The 25,661-nt window shown below is 43.4% G+C and overlaps 1 protein-coding gene across 4 annotated transcripts in view; it reads left to right on the forward strand.

Annotated features, from left to right (window-relative positions):
* Positions 1-1,280: 1,280 nt before the first annotated feature.
* Positions 1,281-25,661, forward strand: part of GRIN3A (glutamate ionotropic receptor NMDA type subunit 3A) — a 66,651-nt gene continuing 42,270 nt past the window's right edge. For 3 of the 4 annotated variants that reach the window (XR_010426317.1, XR_010426318.1, XM_064640843.1), the window contains exon 1: positions 1,281-2,036. Coding sequence is in view for 2 of the 4 variants with exons in the window: in XM_064640843.1 (XP_064496913.1) it covers positions 1,323-2,036 (714 nt within the window). In the remaining 2 variants the exon portion in view is untranslated. The remainder of the gene's footprint in view (positions 2,037-25,661) is intronic. The other variant, XM_064640844.1, reaches the window with a different exon arrangement.

Genomic DNA, 25,661 nt, shown 5'->3' on the forward strand with positions numbered 1-25,661 from the left:
CCTTTCCTGGGACAGCAGGAAACTACATTGCGCTTAGACAGGGATGAATCAAACAGGGAAAGATGAGAGAAGTCCTACGAGCATAAAATACATTCAAGTGTACTCAAGCAGGCAGCCTCCACCTCACTGCCGGGGAGCGCGGTAAGATGATAAGCATAGCTGCGAGAGCTCTTCCTCTGAGATCCTGGAGACCCACCACGGAGCAGAGAGGCAATGCGGAGCGTGTCAGTGCCCCAGTCACTGTATTAGTCTCAGTCCCGGGGCCAGTACGGCTTTGGCAGCCCAGAATTGAATCACAACCACGATAAGGACGGGGCTTTCCCCAGACCTTTTCAGACACCTACACAAACGCCCATCTCTGCTTTGCCCTGTTTTCCCTAAGGATAAGGGTGTTCTGTCATAAAAGCCATGTTAGACAGCGTCCAAGACTTGCGGATGCGGGATCTCGGGTATCACATGCCGGAAAACGACTCTGAAGCGGCAGCGTAGGAGAAGGCACCGGACGCAACCACCGCCGGCTTCCCCGATAAGGCGGCCCCCTCGGTTCCAGCCGGAGTGGGACTGGAGCCTCACCTCCCATTCGCGTGCCCTGGGGCACGGAAAACTGCTCCGCTTCTCCGACGCGGTGCGGGAGGACCCCGCGGCATCCCCGGGCAAGGGGCTGTGTCGAGGCAGTCCCGGGACGCTCCCCGGGGTTCCAAGCGGGCGGCCTCCCCAAAACCCTTCCTCCCCTGGGCGGCCCGGGGGGGCGAGTCCCGGCGGCCCGGGGAGGAGCCCAGCGGGGCTGCCACTCGGGTCCCTCCCGGCGGGAGTGCAGCGCAGCCCAGCGATCGCCCGTGGCCTCGCCGCCAACTTTGCCGGGCTCCAGAGCGCTCCGAGGGCTGCGGGGGACGCGGGCAGGGGTCCGGGGCAGGGAGCTGGGCCGAGGGGTGCAGGAGGGGAGCCGCTGTGGGGCGTGGAGAGGGGTCGGGAACGCGGGACGGCGGCGGCGGAGCCGGACAGGGGTGAGCCCGGTGGGCTCGGAGCGTGAATCGGGGCCGTGAAGCTGCTTGTCGGGAGAAGCGGAGGGGCGGCCGGGAAGGGCAGGGCAGGACAGGGAAGGGGCAGCGCATCATCCCGCTGCCGGCGGGACAGCCGGGCGGAGCGAGCGCCCGGGCGGGGCGAGCGCCGAGGGTCGCAGGTGTGGGTGCCGCCGCGGATCTGAGGGGGGCGGTCCGGGGGCTGAACCTTCCCCGCAGGCCCGGGGCGGAGGCGGGGGCGCGGCGGCGGCCCCATGGGCGGTGGCGGGGGCGGCTCTGCGCGGGGTTTGCCCGCCGCCGCTGATGCCGCTGCCGCCTGCCCGCGGGGCGGCTGATGCGGGTGGCGGGGCCAGGGGAGGTGGCAGTGGCGGCGGCGGTGGCGGGGGGCTCCCGGCCATGTGTCGGCCGGGGGTGCGCGGGGTCCTGGGTCGGGCGTGCCTGCTGCTGCTGCCGCCCTGCGCGTTGGTGCTGGCGGCGATGCCCGGCTCCGCGTCCCACCCGCAGCCCTGCCAGATCCTGCGGCGCATCGGGCACACGGTGCGGGTGGGGGCCACCCACCTGCAGCCCCGCGCCGCCCCCTCTGCCGCCGCTGCCTGGCCCGGGGAGGTGCCGGGCGGGCGCCTCGAGGGGCCACGGGGCCGGCGGGCGGGGGGCGGCCCGGGGGGGGAGCGGCGGCTGCCCCCCTCGCCGCGCGAAGCGCTGCTGCTCGCCGTGTCCAACCTAAACGGCATGCCCGGGCTGCTGCCCTACAACCTGTCCCTGGAGGTGGTGATGGCGATCGAGGCGGGGCTGGGCGACCTGCCCCTCTTCCCCTTCTCTTCGCCCAGCGCCTCGTGGAGCAACGACCCTGTCTCCTTCCTGCAGAGCCTCTGCCACACCGTGGTGGTGCAAGGGGTCTCGGCCATCCTTGCCTTCCCGCAGAGCCGCGAGGAGTTGCTGGAGCTGGACTTCATTTCGGCGGCGCTGCGCATCCCCGTGGTCAGCATCGTGCTGGGCGAATTCCCCCGGCGGAGCCTGGTAAGGATCGGGGGGGACGACGGGGGCAGTGCCGTGCCCTCCCCCCGGTACCCTGCGGTGGAGGATTGGGGTCTGACTGTGGGAGCCGGGCAGGGGTCGCGGTGGGAGGACTTAGACCGAGCTGTGGCCGGGGAGAAGTGCTCGGACCCCCGGCATCGCTCTTGGGTCCGTCCGTCCTCTGGCTCCCCCTCCCGCGTTATCCCTGGCTCTCAGGCCGGGGGTGGCGCGGGAGATGAATCCTCTGTGTGGAGAGACAGACAGAGCTCGGTGGCACAAGCGAAGTTGTGAGCCCGAAGTCATACGCCACGTTAAGTTGTAAAGCACAGAGCAGAGAGAGGGTCCAGGGAACGCTTTGCAGAGCAAAGGTTGTTAGGAAAAAAAAAAAAAAAAGGCTTAAACCACCTTTCAGGGTGTTTGTTACTGGTCTAAATGCAGTGGTCTGTCTGTGTATGGGCATTGTAGGTGGTTCGTCAGATGACGCTTCTCAGGGAAGTTGTGCACTGTAACTTTGCACTGAGCTGCCTAAACCGTCGGGGTTTTCTGTACTCATAGTTCATACGTCGCTGCTAGATCAGATTTTTGCTGGTTGCCCAGCTAAAGTAGTAGAAACTACAGCCTGGTCTGACTGTTTGGTTGTGTAACTAAAATAGTAGAAACTGAATTCATTGTGTTTGACAGTGTTGGGTACAAGTAGTATTAGTATCCAAGAGGAGCTAAACTTTCTATCATACAGAAATGGCAACTTAGTGTTACATACTCTAGAAAAAAAGGTGATAGTTCGGTATTTTGTAACTGTGTCTCTGCTGCCAGGAGTCATTTCAGGTAAAATAGTTGAAAGAAGATGCTCTATTCTGTGTGGCCTGTGCAAGGGAAGTCCTAAATAAAGTGGTTGAAGCTGCCTTTTCAATAGCCAAGAGAAGCAGTTGTTTTATATAAAAAGGGGTAGCTTAATACTGGTCTCAAAATCTAATCAGAAAAAAATATTACCAGCTGAATTTTCTTTGGAAAAGCAAATGCAAATCTCAGCCTGGATCTCTGTTAGATTTCTGTGGGACTTTTTTTGCATGTTAGATTGTGACAGAAAAGAGAGCTCCTAGTCTGTAACTGAAGATGTGACTGCTGTGTGCTGGCCTGAATCACAGAATGGTTTCTGTTGGAAGCGACGTCAATGACCATCTTGTTCCAGCCCCTGCCATGGACAGGGACACTTTCCACAAGACCGGGTTGTTCAGAGCTCCATCCTACCTGGACTTGACCACTTCCAGGGTTGGGGCATCCACAGCTTCTTTGGGTAACCAGTATCAGTGTGGCACCAACCCTCATCTAACCTTTCCCTCTGTTAATTTGAAGTCATTGCCCCTTGTCCTGTCACCACATCCCCTTGTAAAAACCCCCTCTCCAGCTCTCTTGTAGCCCCTTTAGCTACTTAGCTAGTTTTCTCCACCTTAGCAAAACCAGTGTAACACAGGTCTCTCAGAAACTCAGGGTGATCGATGCTACCAAATCCACTTTTGGTGCCAATTGTATCCAAATTTGCTCAGTTACATCTACCAGCTTTGCAACTGCACTCGAAGTGGTACTGCATACAGTAGCCAAAGCTTCCTGAAGATCAGATACTGAATCCAGCATTTCCTTGCTCTGTCTCTTAGAATTATTTTCTCTTCCGTCTTAGATATGGATCTAAGTTCATCCAAAGCATCTTCATCCAAGATGTGTTAAACACATGCAGCACAGGTTAGATTCATTGCTGCTTTCCACAGCCTTCAAAACTCCTACTAAATTTTCAAATTGTTCTCAGCAGGGAGCCAAGTGGATCAGTATATCCAAGTCTAGGCTTTGTTCTTAAGCATTTCTTACAAGGCATTTTCTTCAGTGACAGTGAAACCAATGCCTGACATTGAACCTATGCTGAACAGAGTCCGTTTGTTTTTTTTTTCAGCTGAGCTAAAAAAATTACTTTTCAAAGCTTTGTGGATTTAAAAAAAAAAATCAGTTTTACTCAAAGGCCAGCAGGTAATACAAGTCTGTTAGTCTCTCAAGATTGGCCTGGGAAAGCTGACATCTTTCTGAACACTCTTTTTCTTATTTTCTCTTAATAAATACCATTTCTCTTGATAAATACCTAACTCTGGAGGCAGTGCTCTAACAGCATTACAGCATACTGGACACAGGAGAGCCTGGAGATGTTGGCTTCAGCAGCCTCTGCTGTAGGCAGGGATTCTGTGTCACTCACAGTCCCATGCTGGCATGAAATTAACATGCCATGGACCTCTCATCTTCCCAACTCTACAGCCCTGGCGCTGCAGATTGGCCGCTTCTACTGCGTGGTGATTTTAGAGGAGGCAAATGTAAAAGACATCGTTGTAGATGAGACAGCTTTGACTGATAGGCCGAGACAGGAAGAGAAGACTGATACCCAACCCTGCTTCTGAATTGGCACCCCTGGGGTCACCATGCCCACTGACTCTTGGGCAGAGCGTTCTCCCTCCCACAAAACCACTGCAGCACACCCCAGGGGGCTGCCTGCAGTTAGTTTTCTTCCAGGCAGGGACAGAAGCAGACCCAAAACCTTTTTGCCCTTGAAGAGCATTTCTCATTGTCTGCATTGCAAACGTGCTAACAAACCCAGTGTTCTCATACTTCTTCTCCTCAGCAGTCAAATGTTTCTGGGAGATGGTTTTAATATAGTAATATCTAGCAAGGTCCCATTTTCCACATTATGCCAGGACAGGAATGTACATATGCAATGTTTTGTACTTCTGCTGAATGTTAACATTATTCCTTCATGCAGAAGGCTATAATAGGCAGCTGTTTGTCGTACTTGAAAAGCACGTTGATCTTTGAGCAAATCTTCCTTAGCATGGCAAAAAGCAATACTTAAAATGAAAAGGAAGATAAGGATCCAGAACTAAAACACATTTCAATAATACTGCCCATTGTCTCTGTGATTTTTGATGACAGTGATACTGCAAACATGTTACAAGAGGAAATACAGTGTCACAGATGGGCAACTACAGTCATCTAAGATACCTAGAGACTGTGTTTTCAAAAGTTTTGTGGTTGTTTGAGCATCTTTAAAAATTCATTTAACATTAAAAAAAATAATCAAAAGACAACAACCATCACAAGGTGTGATACTGAACTTGTTCCTCACAAGTAACAGCTTATTCTGGAGGTTCAGGATTGTGTATGGCAGAACACACATACGGCTTCAAGGGAGGATACAAAGAGTAAAATGGGACACCCTTTTTTTATTTTTATTTGTGATTTAATTACGAACATAGACTAACAGAAAATCCAGACACAGTTGTGACCTGGAAAAAAAACTGTTTACTTTTCCCAGTTTACTGTCACTCTGGTAAATTTTCACATTCAGTAAGCAAAAGTAACAATTTAGCACTGTCATTCAGCAAACAAAAAAACCACTGGATTTCTTTACTCCTACATGATTGCAAACTGCGTGAAGCTTTGACAGCTCATTATTTTGGAGACAGCAGCTCACAAGCAGTGATGCCATTCAGACAAGTTTGTGACCCCTTATGTATCTTTATATGAAGGGAGGCATTTTATTTTTTCATTCCAAGATTGCCAATGCCATTAATAATATTCCCAAGAATGGAACAGGGGAAAAGATCCAGGGAACGTGAACCATAAATAAATACAGTGATATTGCTACATCAGAGCCAAGAGACAGCCCATAATATCTATTTTGTGGGTGATAGCATCACAAACACAGGGGACATCATGTTTGCAGCAGTGTTCTCTGAACTTAAGGGAATATTTTCAGTGGGTTTCACATAAATCAGCACCTCTGATGTCCGCTAGCATGAAAAGGAATCTTTTCACAGCAGTGAAACAGAATAAAGTAGTTGCAAATCATCAGTCCCTGCCTAGTCAGTCTGTGCTTTATCTGGCTTCCCAAGGAACTGAACTGCAGCACTGCTGATTACTGCTATGACTTCAGAGGGGGCCAAAAGAATAAATAAATCAGGTTAGAGTTTTAGGTTAAACTATGACTTTCCTGGGGAAGTAGCAAGCTCAGCCTCAGAACAGATGCTGTAAAAAGAAATTGACCATAAACTTTTAAATTTTGTTTGTTTGTTTTTGAAGTAATTGTTTGATTTGTTTTGTTTTTAACAGCTTTCTAGTTTATGTATATCAAACAACCCATGGTGGGGAATTACAGATCATTCCCTTTTGGAAATAGACAAGAATACCACTGTGAGTACAGTGCCTTCAGAAGTCACACTAATCTGCAAGACACTGGCTATGTAGTGTACCAGTGAGGGCAGGCAGAAATTACACCAGGGGGATGGAGATGTGGAAAAAAGGCTTCTGTCTAACTAAATGTCCAAAGACATTTCTTTCTTTCCTCCTTCAAGCCAGAATTGCAGTTAGATGGGAAAAAAAGTTTTAATAATTTCATTTTCCAGCAAAAAAATGCAACACATGCTTGGCTGCAGGCTTCAGTAATCCAAATGATCATTGCTGATCTGTTTTAATCCAGATGTTGGAAGCTTATACTAGTTACTGTGTAGATTAGGAATATGTGTTCCGTCTTTCCCTATGATTACCAACCCTCCCCACCTAGCACTGAGTAAACAGTGAGGCACATACCTTTTGTACACTTCAGGAGGGTTTATGAGTGGTGCCTTGAGAGGAAACAAGGATAGAAATTGAGAGGACGTGCAAACAAATATCCAGTTGCTTCTATTTCAGCCAGAGGTCTCAGTGCAATTTTGCTCATGGTGAGCTTTTGAAACTTGAATAATTTAGGCCACTGATCTGCTATAAAGTCAGAGCCCTTTTACATTTCCAGCTCATGTTAAAAAAAGCTTGGTGCAACTAACAGTTTTGCTCCATAGCTAGGTATCCTGTAGAGCCGTTAATTCTTTTGAACACAAAATTTTGAACACTGCTGCATTTTGCTGGCAGCCTTGTGGTCCTAGCATCACACCAGAGGTCTCCTCATCCTAAGTCCTCTTTGAAAAAGCATTTGCACAGCATTTACTAACGGATTCAGCCTCCTACCTCTCACAGGCTTTTCCCCAACACTGTACGTTGTCCTCGAGTTGTTACTTTGAAAATGGTTTTACTTATGCTCTTGTGTTGTGTTGACTGTTGTCAACTGTGAGAGTATTGCGGTTTTCAGGGTTCATTTGTGTTGTCAGCTGAAGCCAAACTCTCTGTTGCCCTTAAGTTCGTAAACATGTGTGTTGAAGGGAAATGACTCCTTGTTTATATTCTTATCTGTTGTCAGAAAGCCCTCAAGTCTTGTGGAAGTGATTTGGCATAGCATTTGTGAGTTGTATTGGTACCTTACATATTTTGTATATTTTCTCTTTGTTTAATGCTCAGAGTCTGTTCCTTCTGCGTGTTGTACTCTTGATGATACCACAGGTTACCCTTATACCATAAACTGTCAGAGTCATCATAAATGCTGCTTAAAACACCACTAAAGATACCCAGCCCTGCAGACCAGAGCATGGCAGCCTACATATCAAGGGGGAACTTCTTTAAGGGTAGTTCCACTGTCAACAGGCTTTGCATGCTCAGAAGCATAGGATAATGAAAGATAAAAAAGGAACTAGTCTCTTTATTGAAGTTACAATGTTTAAGGAGAATTCACTTTAATCACAGCTGCAAAAGATTTATTTTCAAAATGCAGTAAGTGGTGAGAATATTTTTACTTCAGTTCTCTCCTCTGGATACTTAATTTTGAAGTCCTGTTGAGACAGAAATGGCCAGAACTCCACTGGGATACCACTCTTTCAGAGCTGGCCAGAAACAAGATTTTCTCATTCCTCATCCCATGCTGATTTTCTGATGCAGAAAAAGCTGAGTTAACATCAAATTTAATACCATATGTGGTATTTTCTTCTGTGGTTTTTTTGTCTTTTTTTCCTGTTCTAACATTGCTCATAAAGCAATGTTTTCCTCACTGCTGTGCTGGAGGAGGTCTTTCATAACACACTGCACAAACTCCTGTCAATAATTAATAATTAAAATATGACATAATTGATTATTTCTTTACTGAACAACAGGCATTATCAGAAGAAACATCAAAGACTACTTAGCATAATCCACTAAGTAAAAATTAAAATTTGGCCTAAAGTAGGCAAATTTAAAGACAGCTTTCTATCAGACACTATGTAAATACATGAGTAACTGTACAGAACAGATGATTAACAAACAAAAGTAAGTTGGGGTATTCAGTATAATTTCCCGCAAGAATTTGTCCATGAAAGGCAGAGAAAACACCCTGTCTTTCCACAAAAATGGAAGCAGAGCTATGGAAACAAGAAAACAACAAAGAATCTTCTAATGTGTTGTGTTATTCATTACAATGTTCATTATTAAATTCAAAGACTACTTACAAATGTTCTCATTTAGGGTTTATTTAATGAGTTATTCACTATTTAAGCCCATGAAATATTGAAAAAACACAGTTTTAGAACTTTAGGCTATGTTGGATCTAGTTACAGTTTATCCCATGTTCTATTGTTTTCCTCCGTGGATTCCCACATAATTTTTAAATGTGAAAGAAAAGCAGTCATAACTTGACTAGAATTTACATGTTATTGTAACCAGCATAAAACTGGGGAAAAAAAAGAAGTTTCTTTTAAAAATCTAGATTTACCTTCCAAGAAAGAATCAGACTGTAAATCTATGTTTCTGTAGATCCTACTGAAGGGCTTTTAAAGAGGGGAAAGGCTGTCTTCTCAGCTTGGTTGAACCAGAGAGAGTGCACCAAATTTCACTGCAATACAAATAGCTGTGCATTTCAGTGTTTGTTCTGAACAGCTGAAAGAATCCAGAGAAAAGAGAAGGAAGAAAACAAGAAGAGGAAGCAAGAAAACTAGAAATATAAAAGTCAGTGATGCAGGGAGACAGAAGGAAAAAATAAGCTGAATTGAGAAGACAAAGAAGAGATGCCCCTCCCTGTCTCTTTAGTGTTTGTGATTCCAGACGCATAAAAGCAAGAGAACTGTATTTTTTAGGAAAGCACCGTACATAGAGCTGGGATCACCAAGCACAGAGCGAAACTACTTGCCCAAATCAGGGTTGAATTAACAGGGCTGTCTTCATCCCTGGATAAGGATGGTTACTTCCAGTGAGTAATACTTGCCCAAAGAAGTATTTTGCCCCTCAAAAGTGCACCATCTTTGTTGCAGACTTCTCAGGAAACTGCTGAAGCCAACATCTAAGAAGCAGTAAAGGGAACAGGGATTAGGTCAAAGGTAGGTAGCAGTTTATTGCTGCTGGAGAGACTTCTTGGGAAGGGTGTGAGCCCTTGGTGTCAGTGAGTGTGATTTGTGGAAACCTTTTTTCAAACTTGGTGCTGAGATTATGGGAAGAGAGATGCACCAGGGCATCTCTGGACATACCCCCTCCTGATGCTTCGAGACCCAGGGTCAGACATCTTCTGGTTAGGATTTCAGAGTGCCAGGAGTCAGACCAAGGTCACTGGGATACACACAGTGTCATTCCAATAGGTACCCAGAAGGGATTTCCTAATGAATGGAGGCAGGTTCAGGCACAGTGGCTTTAGGATTTGAGCTTTGGACATCAGCAACTGCTCTTTACTTCTGGTCTGGCTCTGAGGATCTCCTCATTTTCCCCAGAACTCTGTCAATCAGCCAAATTTGTTCTCACCACCATGGGTAGAGGATGTGCAGATGGTGGAAGTAGCAGCAGAGAAAGATTTAAGCTTGAGTAGGCAGCTCTGATAGATGATTCATTTATTAAGGGAGTCACACTCAAACAGAGCTGTTTGTGCAAGGGACTCCTTGTCAGTGTGACTCAGAAGTTAACAATCTGGCCCCAAGTGCTTCATAGCTGTCATAGCAAGCTAATAATATTGTTTCTGGCAATTATGGACAGTTCCATGAAGAACTGAGAAGGCATACCACAGCAATTGTTACGTGCCACTTTTGTGGGGCATTGCAACCAAACACGTGTGTGCAGCTGGCCTTGGGACTTAGATTTGGCTGTAGACAGGGTTTCAAAGCAGGCTTGATGTTCACTACTCAGTCCTGAGCTGTCTGTAGTTCCATACAGCCCTTGATGAGCATCTTGCATCCCTGGAGCACAAAACACTCTGTTGGTACAAGCAGGAGCGTGTGCCACCCCCACACCAGGCAACCATCTCTGTCCCTGCTATCTGTCAGAGGGCTGGGATATGGTGCTGAACCTCTTGGATATGCCCCGCTGCAGGAAGGGTGAGCTGGAAAAGCCCTCAGAAGCTGACAGAAAGGTTTCCAGGTGGCACCAGTTTGAGAAGGTCTGGTGTGCAGTGTGCTAGCTAATTAACTTCCATCCAAAATGTTTCACTCGCTGGAGTCTGTGTGGCATCAGGGTACAGATGGAGGGGTGGAGGAGTGAAGGTGAGCACAGGTGCACCCTCAGCTGACATTGAAGCACAGTAAACAGGGAAATTACTGTGATCATTTGATTCTTATTATTGTATAGGAAAAATCAAATGTTAGGGGATTCAAAAGCAGGCATCATTTTTCCCTTTTCTTTTTACGGTATTTTTATTACTTTTTTGTTACCAGCTTTCATCTGTTTCCAAAGCCTGTTTTAACATGTAGAAAGTATTTGAAAGACATTATAAAAATCTATGAATATGCTGCACAGGCATATTTTAAACTCTTAGTATTTCCCTAAAGGCATGATATTCCACTTCCAGCTTTTTTTAAGACTGTGAAGGAAATGATTGCCCATGCTGTTCATAAGACATTTTGCAAGGCTTTCTAACTTAAGACAGAGTTAAAAGACAAGATAGATCTTCAAGCATCAACTGAGATTTTAAAAATGAAGTTTTGCATTTGTAGCAAGGAAAGAACTATTAGACATAGCAAATAATAACCAGAAAGTGCAGCTGATTTATGCATTAGGCTCTCTCAATGATGCTATTGATAAAGGAGTTCCGTTATACTCATCTTGATAGCGTACTCACTCAAACTGGCTTAAAAAGATCTTTTTTCTTTTTTTGCAAATCAGATGAAAAGTCGGTATTATTGAGTTCAGTTTGTTAATTTTCCAGTGCTATTTTAGGTGAAAGCAAAATTATTTATCACTTTCTCAGCCTGTAAGGCTCACTCATATATATAACAGCTTTCTGTAGGACAGCCGTTGTTTTTAAGAATTTTCTGTACTCGAGCATGAAAAATGGGTAAAACCTTTACTTGGAGCTGATACCTGCCCTCTTTGGAGAGTGGAGTGAACGTCTTTTAGCTGTGATTTACATTTTCTTACTACACTAATAGCATGAAGCTGATTTTACCCCTACATTGGAAGGGCAACAAGGTGAAGGGGCTATGTGCCTCAGTTTCCTCTGTTTAAATTATATATGATAGGTGATAAACTATAGAGCTCTGAGTGGACAAATACATACCCAATAATACCCTTGAGGCTAACATAGGTGAATAGTTTAAGCAGAAAACATTGCTCTTTTTTGTTTAAGCATTGAGACATGAAAAGTTCAGGTGTCACTGCATCTTCCATCCCTGAAAGTGTTGAAGGCCAGGTTGGAAGGAGCTCTGAGCAACCTAGTGTGGTGGAAGGTGTCCCTACCTGTGGCAGGAAGGTTGAAATGAGATGGTCTTTGAGGTGCCTTCCAACCCAAACCATTCTATGATTTTATGATGCATAGAATTGTCTGCTGCAGAGCTAATGGCAGGGAAATGGCAAAACATGACATCAGTGTTTGTTTCTTAGAGACTCAGGGAGAAAAAAAAATCTATTAATCACCTCTTTAAAAGTTACTATCAAAATGTATCAGTATAGAAATAGGCTGGATAGGCTGGTATGGTTAACAATACTCCTGTGGCCTCTGATTAGGAATCTTGCATCAGCAAGCAACACAAGGAAGCCAAAATGATGATTATTCAGTCAGCCCTATGATCATCTTTTTATACATATGAATTATTTACATAGTACAGGGTGATTACAAGCTTGCTAATTGAAACCTGTTTTTTAACTTCAGTTATACCCTAAGATTTCTTCAGAGCATGTAATCCTTCTAACTACTTTTCTTTCATGTTCCTTATGTCATATTTTGTTTAACATTATCTTTCATTGTATAAATGGAAAATCCCTCAGTGTGGAATACTTGTGGGAAAGGATTCCTTCACACTGAGAGTTTCTTTTAAGAAAGAGAGATGGGTGATTGGTCTGTTTTAAATATTGATGCCCAGAATCCCCAGGAATCCTCAAATTTTTTTCAGATACACTACCTACCTACTCTTCCACTTTCAGTGTGCCATTCCCATTTCATCCTTTCTTGATCTTGCCCATTTGTGTTTGTTCTGAGGTCTCATCTTCCACTGTAGTATAATACAAATTCTGAACTTACAGAGTCTAAACTGCAGAAAAAGACTGCAAGGCGCTATTGTGATACAAATGATCAGCAACATAAATTGCTCATCACTCACTGTTCATTACATTCTCTGAAGAGCACCAAAAATAAGACACTTATTTATAAATAGCTCAGCCTGCTAGATTCCAGTGAAACTCAGTTTCATATCTTCCCACCATTTTGACAGTGCATATAAATATGTAACATGTAGTTATGTGGAAGTTGGCTGTGCCATAATGTCCTCCATGGGTGTTCACAACCCTTGCAGGTTTACAGGGGAAGAATAAGAGGCAAATTTAGACCTGCAGTGGGATGCAGCAAAACACATGATTAGCAGCAAAAAGATGCTTTGTTTGATAGAAAATGGGGGCTTGTTGCCCAGATCATATTGCCCTTGTATTCCTCCTCAGAAGTGTACTTTAAGAGGGAAATGAAGTGAGAATTCACAGTGAATAATACATCTGATAATCACAGACTTTTTTTCTGTCTGAAAACCACCTGAAACTTCTTGAAGAAGCATGAACAACATAAGCATTATGAATGACAGCATCCCAGAGCCTTCCAAAACATCACTGAGAGTGCTTCCTTTTACTTCACTGGCTTTGAATACACACCAGCTCAAGATACAGTTTTGATTTTTTGGCTAAGCCACATGATTTTTTTGGTTTTTTCAGTCTAATCAATGCAGGAATTGCAGATGAACGTGGAATCTGGAACTTGCAAAGACTGCAACTGTTTGGTTTTGCTGTTCATTTTCTATAAGCGTTTGTCCTAGTGTAATTTGATTACTGGAATGTTCATGAAATGTTGAGGAGAACAAGAACGAGAAAGCAAATAATTTCAGTCATGTGAGTGTCTGCATGTTGCTTCTGATAAAATTGCCATCATTAAAAAAACCCAAACCCGTATATTCAGACTTCATTTACATGTGGTATAGTTTTGCTTTGAATGAGGAGCTAGTCCAACAGAATTTGTGGCTTGTTGCTACAATGCTAAAACTATTTTCATAAGCAAACTTAAGCCTTCTATCAACTCTAACCTTTAGTTTTACCTGAATTTGCCTTACGTTCACCGAAGTTTTCCTTTCACTTAAAAATCTATAGAAAGCCATTCACTAACTGTTATCAAGAATAATTCAGATAATTCATCTTTTTGTGGATCCATATTATGCCAGCACTATGAGAGCAAATGCATGCCTTCCGAGAGTTATATAAAATTTTTACAATCTTATTGGAGAATAATAAGCAACAAAATAATTTATTACTGTAATTTATTCTTCAGTAAGAAGGGAAGAATGACTCTGCAGTCTGACCACTGAACAAGGGACTCAAATGGGAAATTCAGTCATATTTAGTACAGTTAAAACCATATGGGAAAAAACACTGGGCTGAGGATTGGAATAGTTACTGGTCTACCAGCCCTGGCATGGAGAAGTCCGATGTATTTCTCTGCTTTGTCAGAAGTTTCATGTGGAAGGTTAAAAGTTGCCAAGGGTTGTCAAAATCATCCATGACCCATTGTCTGTCTGTAAATGATGATTGTCCGACGTGACGATGATGTGGTTGCCACTGAAACTATTGTGTGGTGCTGCAACATTCATCCTTTTTTTAAAGAGTCTTCACACTTCTTTGCCTGGCCACCCACCCTTGGTTTCACAGTCCACATGTATGTCAGTCAGTATGCTCAAGCGTGTATAAAACCTTCAGTTATCTCAAGAGCACTCTCTAAATGTTGCTTACCTTTCAGAAAAGACAAGGAAACCTTTAACAAAAGATCTTGGTTTCTGTGAGTCTTCCTCTGTTGCTTTTATTCTCAGTGCTGGCTGATTCTTTCACTCCAGTTTACCAGGTACCACATAGAATACTCCTGGTGTATCAAAGTAAATTTTGCAACACAATTCAGAGCTTATGATTTTAAGCTTCTTTAGTTTTATCCCAGGTCACGAATTGTGTAGAAGTATAATTCTACACATTACTACAATAACTGATATATATTTTCCATCCTTGGAAGTCTCTAAGGCCAGGTTGGATGGGGCTTTGAGCAACCTGGTCTAGTAGAAGGTATCCCTGCCCACGGAACGGATAGAGTTCCTTCCAACCCAAATCATTCTAGGATTCTAGATTTCTATATCTTTTGGAGAACTGACCAAGACCTGCATTCAAGTGCTAGAATCATATAAACAAAACTGAAACATGGAAAGAAAAAAAAACCAACATTCCTATGTCTTCAGGGAATACACATTTTTTATGATTATTTTTATCAGAGGTTCTCTCTCCCTGCAGCAGTACCATTTCCTGCAGAGACAGCAATTTTGATCATATGTTCTTGCCAAACTCACAGGAGTGGTGATCTGTCTTCCCTTCCTTCCAGGTTGTCTGGGGGAATTAGATACTCCTCTGCAACACTTCCCCTTGTTCAGAGCGTTAAAAAGAATCACGGTGCTGAAAAAAGTTGATGTGGGTTCCTTGTCCCCAGGCTTGGTTCACCAGACTCTGCAGAGTCATTGCGGATTATTTGCATGGAGATGGATAGATGCAAACATCCTGCTGAGATTAGTGAGACATGACGTGCCTGTATTTTGTTGAAAGCGCTTATCCATCCATGTTAAACTCCCAGGGCATGCTTCACTTTCACTGGTTCTTACCCTCTCCTTTAGGAGGATACAATCACCCACTCAAGGAGCAGAAATAGTGCATGACTAACTATGTCACGGAACAGATGATTAACACTAAGTAGTTTGTGCAAGCTGTTTGCAAACAATCCATGTGCAGACAATTATGCTGAAGCAATTTTGTGAATACCTAACTCAGAGTATTTTGCATAACTCAGGACCAGCTCTTAAATCATTAAGTTCATAACTTCTGTCTTGTTTGTTAAATTCATGAATGTCATTACTTCTTCCTAGTCCCTAGAACTGGTAGTGCTAGATTTGACTGTGATATTAGTCTTGTAAAGCTGGACAGGCAAAGACTGTCGGAGGGATGGTGGCTCTAGTGTCTGAGGTGCTGTTCAAGAGGAGTTACAGCTCCTGTGGTTTTAGGGTTTGTAAGTGACTTATAAGTTAACTTTATAAGTGCAGAGGAGGGCAGACTATGCAGACAGATCCATTAATACATCTGATACTTTCAGATTTGCAGCTACACAAATAAAGATGCCATTTGCCCCAGCTGCATCCAGATGACCCACAGACCTGATCAGAGGTTGGTCTGGCTGCCCCAGCTCACGGGGTTCGTTACTGGGAGCTGAGGGCCTTTTGTCATCTGCAATAGTCCATTAGCCATCTTCAGGGTCAAAGAGTTGACTTACAGAGAGCGTTGCATCCATAGACATCATCCTGTGGATGAGGGTGGGGAGAGCTGAGCTGTGAGGAAGAAAGCATGTTGTATGTCCATGGGAAGCTCATACACAGACAAGAGTTTATTGATTCATTTGGTTCAGAGCATTTGGGAGCCTTTTGACTCACAGAAATGTGCAGCCCTAGCAGATCCCAAAGCTCAAAGCTCTTAAAAAATAAATTAAATACCCAATATACTTGGTTAATTGGTGCTCTACAATGAGTCTACTGGTGTTTCAGCTGTCACAGAGTTTGGCAAACCCTACTGTCCTAGTTAGAACAGCTGGGACCAGTTCATCACTGTGTGGGTGTAACCCAAACTGTGTATTCTACACCCTCCAATGTCATTGCCCAGGAACTGTTATTAATAGACCATTTGCAGCAGCTGCCCAGAGCACTCCTGGCCCCGCAGGCTATAAGCTGGGTGTTAAGAGGCCTGTGAGATAGGAGGATGTTCCTGTCCTCACATGCACAACTCACAATCACCCATTGTGGAACTCCCTGCCCTGGGGGAGGTACTGGGCATTCCTGCCTGAACCTGAGGGTGTATAATCTTGGGATCTTGGGACTTCTGGTACCACTTGTGAGATCCAAAGGAGGACCAGAACCTCGACCAGACTGCGACCACCACTCTCAACCAGACTGAGACCACCACTCTCAACCAGACTGCGACCATCACTCACACCAACAGGTTTTTTTTTTCTCACCTTATACTTTTGGACTCAGGGGACCACGTGGGGCTCAGCACAGGGGCCAACGAACACCACTCTGTTCATGCCCCAGGGTGCCGGGTTATACATCTCGGGTTTTGTGGGCTAAATCCAATTGTTTGTCTGTATGATTGTATTTATAGTATTATTTTTATTAAATTGTAATTCTGACTTATAATCTCTTTTGAATTGGGTTCATTTCTCCTGCTGGTTTACCTTTAAACCAGCACACCTACATAATTCTAGAGAGGAGATATTTTATAAGGGGGGATTATAAGATATTACTTTATAATAGAAGGATATGGAAGCAGTGGAAATTCAAAGAAATTGCAACAGAGAAGGTAGTGCCAGTATTGAAAATTAGATTTGTAAAGGCTTTTCTCATCATTTCCATGCTGAAAAGCATTCTTCCCATCAGTAATACCCAGCCTATTAAATTGCTGTTGTTACTTTCATTACTTTCTCAAAAATTAAGCCAACCCCTGTTAACCTGCCCCAATAGTTTTTTCCCCTTTCCCCCTCAAACAATATAAGGTATCAGTACACGTAAATTTTTGCATAAATAGATGAAGAACTTTATTTGCAAAGAAGTGAATTTGGTATATAATTCCATCTCAACAGTTTGTCCACCTACTTCCCACTTCCTTTTTAGTTTAAGGTTAAAATGTATATTGAACTTCCCTACCACCAAAGCTATTGCCTAGTAAGAGCAGTATGCTGAGCTATTTATGGATGGACATATTGCTTAAAGCCTGCTCCACTGAGTCCAAACTTGGTAAAAAGAGGGATTAATACGCATGATTCATATTTTATAGTGATTTACAAATTCTGTGCAGTCTCTTCATTGTTGCTCTCAATGACCATGATAAGTGCAGAGTTAAACAAACCTGACAGCAGTAATCGGTGCAAGCATTTGTGTGTAGTAGAGAGATGAAGATTCCGTGTATTTTCTGACAGGCATTTAGGTGAGAATAGAAGACTGAGTCACAAGTAGGAGCTGTAAGTGCTCACTTCATGTCTTGCACATTTTAAATCAAACAATGAGATGGATGTGTGGTGATTTTTGACACATTCTCCCAAACATGCCCACAATACTGGCTGTAAACCATTTTGTGCTCTGTGAGGTGTCTCCTACAGCAAGGTCTTGTTTTTGTGAATGCACCCAGGACTCTTTTGAAGTGCAGTGGATTGTTAGAAAGTTGCTTATCCACTCAAAACTAATGAGGAAATCACAGTATCTGCTCTCATCCTGTATCCACATGCTCACAGAGATGGGGTCCTGAAGAGATGTCAGTGGGATACTGGAAGGACACACCAGTGCCCTGTGAGTAGTGTAATAGTGCAAAGGCCCAAATTATTTAACATTAATGCATAAAATAAATGGCTGTTACTTTCCATGTTATTTTATCTATTGATTGTCTATCAGCTATGTCTAGCACAGCAAGGAGCAGGAGATTTGAGCCTTAGATTCTGCTTCTGGCAAACATGGTATATTCTCCAAGATGTGTGACCTAACCCCTTTTTTTTTCCTTTTTCCCCTCTGATTTCTGCCTCTGTAAAAGGCTGTGAAGTATTTATCTTGCTGTAAGCCTTAAGATGGGTGAGAAGCCTGTCCCTGCCGTGGTGTCGATCTTTACTTCCTGGGGCACTGTGGAGGGGTTTATCCTCATTTTACGGAGCGGGTTTTGTTCGAAAAGGTAGCACAGGATGAAGCAGGGATTTCAAAATGGATTGCTCGGTTTCTATACCAGCCAATGCCCCTTCCTCCTCCTCCTCCTCCTTCTCCTCCTTCTCCTCCTTCTCATTGCCCGTGTGCCTTGGTAACAGGCTCTGCATAGTCACACACTTTTTTGGATCGTTGCTAAACGCTTTATTGGGAACTCAAATGCTTCTGCCTTTGGGGGCGGGGGGTGGGCGCCTCCTGATTACAGGATCGTGCCTGATTTTGTGTTTTTGCACTCAGAAAAGCAACTTCCAAACACAGGCACGAAACCTCTCCATGGTATGCTTGTCTTTCAGATTTTTATTTGTTTGTTAATGACAGTGTATTAATTCAGTATTGGGAAGGAAAGGTGGGGAACAGTGATTAAAATATTTGCAGTGAATAGAAGCCTCAAGGCTTTGCTGCATTTTCAAAAGTCAGACTCTTGTCTTCCGTTAGAAGGCAGAAAATCTGCAGCCAAGGACCTAACTAACATAACACATATTTTTTTGGTTTTACCTCCTTCTGAGGAAAGTGGCACCACTGTCTGATTAGTGAAAGAGAGGTGAGGATGCTCGTTCAAGATGAGACCAGATGCTAGGGCAGCACTGTGAGCTTCAGGTGGGCAGCAAGAGGCATTTCACATCCACTCAGGACGCCATATCCCATTGTCCCATCCCCTCTGTCAGCTCACTGCCCCATTACATGCAGAGTGTATTTGTTTTTAAAAGGGATGTTTGATTTTTTTTTTCCTTCTCATCCCATGCCCTGGGAGCCAATTTTAACTCTTCTTTCTAGTTTCCCATCTTTCTAATTAAATCCTTGATATATTAAATAAGAAGCCTTAAGTGGAGCTATTTGAATTCTGTTCCTGATTTTAAGCCAAGCCACGTACATACAAGAATTCACCTTAGAGCCATGTTTTTAATGCCTAGCCTCAGAAAGATGAACTACCAACTTAATCTACCCTGGCCGCATTTAATAGAGTTAAGAGATCAGGCTTTGCAAGCTTAATTCTCAGCTTTCTTTCATACAAAAAATCAATATAGAACAAAATGCACTTGTAGCTAAAATTAATCCTATGAAACATGCCTGGAGCAAGGCCCAGCAGAAGAGGATGCGATGATGAGCTGATGCTGGCTTTCTGAGGAATGGGACATGGGTCAGCATTAATTCCCCCTTCTGTATATTGCCATATACAGCCTATCATTTCAGTGATGCTCCATACACTATTATGTCCAGCACAGCCCTTGAGAATTTCTCTGTCAGGCAGGGACCATTAGAGACAAAAACGTAACTTCTTCTCAGGGCACAGGTGCTGAGGTATGAGGAATGCAAATGCTCAAGAAGGGTTAAAAACACGTTCCAGCCATGCTGGAATTGGACTGGCGAGTGAAAACAATGCTCCATCAGATTTTATTGCTGCAGATTTTAGTGGTGAACGAAATCTAATTGGATTAAATCCTGTGTGCATGCACCAGACGTGTTTCAGAAAGGGCAATAGCTGCTTTTGTAAAATGGGATCAAACTCCTTTTATCAACATAACATGGATCAGTCTTCTCAATACCTCCTCTGCTTTTATTCTACATTTCATTCCAGAATTAATTTCTTCTTGTTTGACCACTGTTTTGCTCATGCCTATAAAGTTAAGTCATACAGAAAGTGTACTCATAGCCTGTCATGCCTCTGGAAAAGTACTATTTTCCAGCAATATGCTGCACCATGTCCATCTTGCTGATGGAAAGGTGGAAGCTGCTGTAACAGGGTGAAGATGGGAATGCTGTTTCAAGAGGCCTTTATTCTGAGGAGCCTGGCAGGGGTGATGGGCCAGGGAGCCTGGTGTGGAGTGGTGCTTGGCAATGTGCATCATAATTACAGCCTTGGTTGCCAAATTCTCTGTCAACTTTTGTGCTGTGTTAGCCGTAGACCTCAAGAACAAGGCATTGGAGCAAATGTTGCATGCAGTTTATGTGAGTTTTAGAAACCCTTTCTATAAGCAAAACCAAGAATTCATTGTTAGCCTAATTGAAGTCCCAACAGTTTTACTGAAGTGGTATTACTGGCCCCAGTGATGCTAACTCACACAGGCAAATTGTGCAAGTACTACAGCTCGTTCTCAGTGTCCTAGTTAGAACAGCTGGAATCAGTTCATCACTGGATGGGTGCAACCCAAAACTGCGTATTCTATAGCCTTCCATGCCATTTCCCAGAAACTGTTGTCAATAGACTATTTGCACCCTCTGCCCACAGCAGCCTGACTCATCAGGCTATAAACTGGGTGTTAAGAGGCCTGAGACACAGGAGGGTGTTTTTGTCCTCACGCCCATTAAGGAACCCCCTGCCCTGAGGGAGGTACTGGGCATTTCTGCCTGAACTGGAGGATATATAATCTTGGAGTCTTGGGACGTTTTTAACCACTCGTGGGATCCAGAGGAAGACTGCAGATCACTGCTCTCAACCAGACTGCAGACCACCACTCTCGACTGGACTGCAATCACCACTTTTCAATCAGACTGCAACCATCACTCTCGACCGGACTGCAATCTCCACTCTTGACCAGACTGCAACAGCACTCTCACCAACAGGTTTTCCCCTCTCCTTTTACTTTGGACTCAGGGGGCCCAACGAACACCACTCTGTTCATGCCCCAGGGTGCTGGATTATACATTTGGGTTTTGTGGGTTAAAACCACTTGTTTGGCTGTATAATCATACTTATTGTATTATTTTATTAAATTGCTATTTTGACTTATAATCTCTCTTTTGGGTTGAGTTCATTTTCCCCTGCTGGTTTACCTTTAAACCAGCACACTCAGTAACAGCGTGTGTGTGTGTGTGTGTGTGTGTGCGCGTGTGTGTGTGTGTGTGTTTTCAGGGCCTGGGGGTTGGTAGCAGCAAGTGTTCCAAGGTTTCTAAAGACAGAATCATTATGTTGATGGTGGGAGTTTCTCCCTCTTATGGTCACTTTTATATGTTTGTTAATGTTGTCTGCCCTGTGGAAATCCAGTTTTACTCAGCTCCCAGGGTTGTAGTCTCCCAGTGACCAGTAGCTGACCATTGGTGAGTTGTGATTTCTAGCCCTGGCACCCCTGGTGCCATTCTATGCTGGCAGCGTTAGGGTTTCTGCTCTTACCTTTTGAAAGCACTTGTGGGGATCCTCGATACAACCCAGTTTTGGTTTTGTTTTCATCAGCCTTTGAACTACTATTTCTTGATAAGCCAACTCACATTTTATTACTGGTCACACCTATATCCTTGATCTAGGGTTGCTAATAATTACTCTAAAAGACTAATGAGAGTTCCTTCATTAGCAGATACACACACACACAGAGTGCTCTGTTAGCTGCTTAAATAATATTCTTCAAGTTAAACCAGCGCTCACTGGTGCGTTATCAGAATTTCTTTACAACAGAGTCTTCCTACATTACACTTCAGATGTAAGGAGCAAGGAGAGAAATCTCAGCAAGCCCAGACTGCATGTAGTGTCTGCACCAAGGCTCTGCTGCTGTTTTGGGTCTGCTGCTGTGAAAAGTTGCTTGAACCAAAACTGGGGGCAAAGAAGCCATTCCCCTGTGCATTCCCCTGTGGGAAAACTCAGACTGCATGCTTGGGAGCTTATTTAAAACAGATCCCTTTGGACTGAAGGCCAGAATGTGCAAAGCACCAATGTTTGTGAGGTGCTTCTTGACAAAAAAAGCACTCAGATGCCCCTAGACAGGCTACTGAAGATCTTTGATTTAGTTGAATGCTATTTCTCCTTAGGGGAAGAGTTAAATTCTGCTAAACATTATTTTCCAACCATCCAGGCTTATAGTGGCATTCAGAAGAAACCCCAAAAGATACACTTGGTGGAACAGCCATTGTATTTTGCATTCTTTGCAAGTGTGGGAAGACTTGTCATGAGGCAACTGCAGCAGGAACCCCAAATGAGAATTCTTGGTCATACACAGAAGCCTTTTTGAGACCAGTCCTAAGGAAAAGTGTTACTGGGATGTGGCAGTAGAAAGAAGGCCTGGGGTAAATATAGGATCTCCTTGCTCCTGCTGGCAAGTGCTCCCTCGCTTCTAACAACTTGATTTCATGACAGTATTAAGCTTCTAGGAAACAATACCATGCAGTAACAAACTGTCGGTTCTGGCTCACGACCGCACTCAGTATCTCCTGACATCTTTTGCCCAAATGTTTGCAAGGGCTTTTCAGGCTCTGATTACAACCCTGTAGCACTTGGGAGTGAGTGTCACAGACATGGAATTGGCCACCACTTTCTCCTATTCAAATTGTTCCATGAAGTAGAGGGCATTCTTGGAGTTTTCCATTGCCGTTTTAATGGTGGAAATGGTGGAAATGGAGGAAAACATGTCATGGAGAATTAGTGCAGCTCCCCCTGATCTATTTGTATTAGCAACCATCTGCCTTTTTTTAATTATAAAGGCAAATTTTAATGAAGGGAAAACTATTCTTGCGCTTGTATCTGTATGAAATGTTCTTTATCAAACTTTAAATGTTAGGGTTTTTCTTTTTCCTCTGCTAGAGCAAAGAATACCTTGAAGTTTTTGAGGTAGTATTACTTAGGATAATTACTTAGGATAATAGGATAATATAAGTGGCTCTAAAGATAAATAATGGGTCTTACTTTCCTAGAATAGCTGAATATTCATGTGTCACATTGCCTCTTTGACCTTGTAAAGAGCTGTACATATTCAGATTAGTTTGGACTATTTGTATGTAGAATTAGAGATGCTAAGCAACCTCAAGTCACATCTGTGTGGTCTAATGAGAAAAAAATTTTCAAGTCAAACTAAGTCAGGTCTTAAATTAATCCAACTCTTGTGGCTTTGTGATTTTTAAAATGAACAGTCAATGCATTTTTAGGATTTGCATATAAGAATTGCCTGGATGGATGCCAGGCTTCTTTTGCTGCAGGAGTCAGGGTAGCTCTGGCTAGTCTAAGATGGCTTTTCTCTGCGAGAAGCTTTTAAACCATCTGCAAAAAATAGTCTTAGTGTGGAGTCCCTAACTGTTCCAAATTATGATCTTGGCCGAACAAGGGTGATTGAGGAGACAAGTGCACAAGACAAGGAAAAGAGACAAAAATTAAAAAAAACAAGATAACATTTTTAGCACCTTTTTCATGGTATGAGAGGAAGAAGCAGTAGAGTGTGCATGTAGACTTTAAGGAACTGGGTTTTAAGCCTAAATTTTGTAATTCCAGTCATGGAAAAGCAGGCATCCCGGTTTTTGAGTCTGTGGCATCCACTTGCTCACAGCTGCCATTGAGCTCTGTTTGTAAAGCTGTGAGTCCCCACAGTGACATTGCAAGCCAGAATGATTTTTTGCTCCAGTGGAACTCTGTTTGATATAATTATATAGCCTGTTTTCTCTTTCATGTTTCTTACCACAAATACATATATGAGCACTGCCTTTTCCCCCTTGAGTCAAAGGGGCATAATATTTTCTGCGTATTATTTACTTTTACAAAGTTAACAAAATAATATTCACATATATGCTTTTAACTCTCCTAATGAAGCTATTATAATGTCAAATAAAATGTCACCATGACCATGCCTAATTAGCATTACAAATTTGGTTGAAGAGATAAATGGCCGGGTCCTTCAGGGTGTAAGTCAGCCCAGCTCCAGGCACTTGTGCTTACAAGATTTACAAGGGCTAAAAGGATGGGTTTGCAGACTGCTGAAAATGGAGGCTTGGAAAATATTGCATTAATGAAATGCAAACCATGTTTCAGTTGTTAAATGAACCTGCTTCCTCAGGTGTCTCAGGCAATGGAAAAAACTGTAAAACTCCTCTGGTTGGGGTACAAAAACCAAATAGGTTGTTACAGCCTCTGCTGATGGACAGGAGTAGAAACACATCAGACCATGTAAAGCTTAATATTCCATGAATGGCTTGGTCCAAAGCCCACTGGAAGTCAGTGGAAAGACTGTCAGTGTCTGATCCAAAGGCGATTAGTCAGAAATTAAGGATTCAAGGCCTGTTCTTTACCAAGTGAACACTGAAGTCAGGTGATCATGACTGGTTTATAAAACAGGAGCTAATGATGCCCAATAAATAATCAAGCTCTCATGCGCATAGAAAATGTTTTTCCTGGTGACACAATGTAAATGCAAACATATTATTAAAAACAGATCACAATTAACATTATTCAAATGAGGTTTAGTTGTTTCTGTAATTTGAATGAAAACTGATGCAGGTCATGTCATCTTTATTGACAGCTTAAAGTCAACCTTAAACACAGCAACCGAATTTCCACATGAGCTTTACTTGACAATTTGACTGAAATAGTAAAACTTTACTAATTTCCAGAGTGAGGTAAAGAAGCAGTTTGCCCAAGAACTTTAATAAGGATGGATAGGCACAGTGCAATACATAGATACTCTCTCACAAATCTCTGTTCCATGATAAGTACAAAGTTATAATGATCTAAACTATCATTTAAGTTGTCAGAGGCCTTTGTTATGAAATTACACTGTATCAGCAATTACTACTAACTACTGAATGTTCAAATAAATAATTTGTGGAAGTTCCTCATTAAAAAGCAGTAATTATTTATTTTAAAGAAAGACAAACCAAAAAATTTATAAAACCGTTAAGACACTGTAATATCAAAGGCTGTATATGGAAATGTGACTTCTGCGCATTTTTTTTCAACTCCAGCCTACAAGAGGGCAAATAAACCCTTCAAAATATAATTAAGAAAATATTAAATCCAAACATCCCCAAACAAGCATTCCCTTCCCTGGGTCGCAGTACAGTGGAAACATTGATTACTGTTCCTCCCTGTGTCTATAGGAATGTTCTCCTGGGGTGCTGAGAATTAATCGAAAGTTGAGCAAAAGTAACATCTAGTGACTGAATTTTATGTATATCACTGTATCGGAAAAATCCCAAAGACAGAATTGCAGTCCCAATTACTTAGTAGAGAAAAGAGACTGTGTTTTCTGCTTTTTTAAGGGCTGAATGTTTACCTTTCAAGCACCTTAGCAGGGAATTCAGCAGCTAATAAATTACAGTGATGATAAGTGGTTGTGTCAGCACATCTGTGGGCTTCTGAAAGTGATGGCTGAAGCACAGATGGTCTCACACTGAGAAGCACTTTTAATTGCAGGCTCAGTCCAAGCCAGGTTATCGCAAATACACCTCTCTTATCCCAAATACTCACTCTCTTCAGTGAGGGTCAGTGTCTCAGTACAAGAACAGTCTGTTGGACCACACTATCACATTCAAGTGGTTTGCACTTAAGATAGGGACCAACACTGGAGCTCCTGAGGATTAATCCTGTAGTTGTGGTTCTATAGGGAAGTCCAGCTTTGCAAGTGAGAACTGCCAAGTCAGATGGAAACTGGCTTCCCCTGCACTGCTGAGTAAAATTGAGCCCATTTTTCTGACCCTGAGGAACAGTTTCACTTCTCTGGATGATGTGTACTTGGTGCTACATTAGACTCTGGACCAAGGATAATGTTCAGTGATCCTCAGAAGTGGATTTTCATCAGTTCAA

This window comes from Pseudopipra pipra, chromosome Z (genome assembly GCF_036250125.1).
Source record: "Pseudopipra pipra isolate bDixPip1 chromosome Z, bDixPip1.hap1, whole genome shotgun sequence".
Taxonomy (NCBI): Eukaryota; Metazoa; Chordata; class Aves; order Passeriformes; family Pipridae; genus Pseudopipra; species Pseudopipra pipra.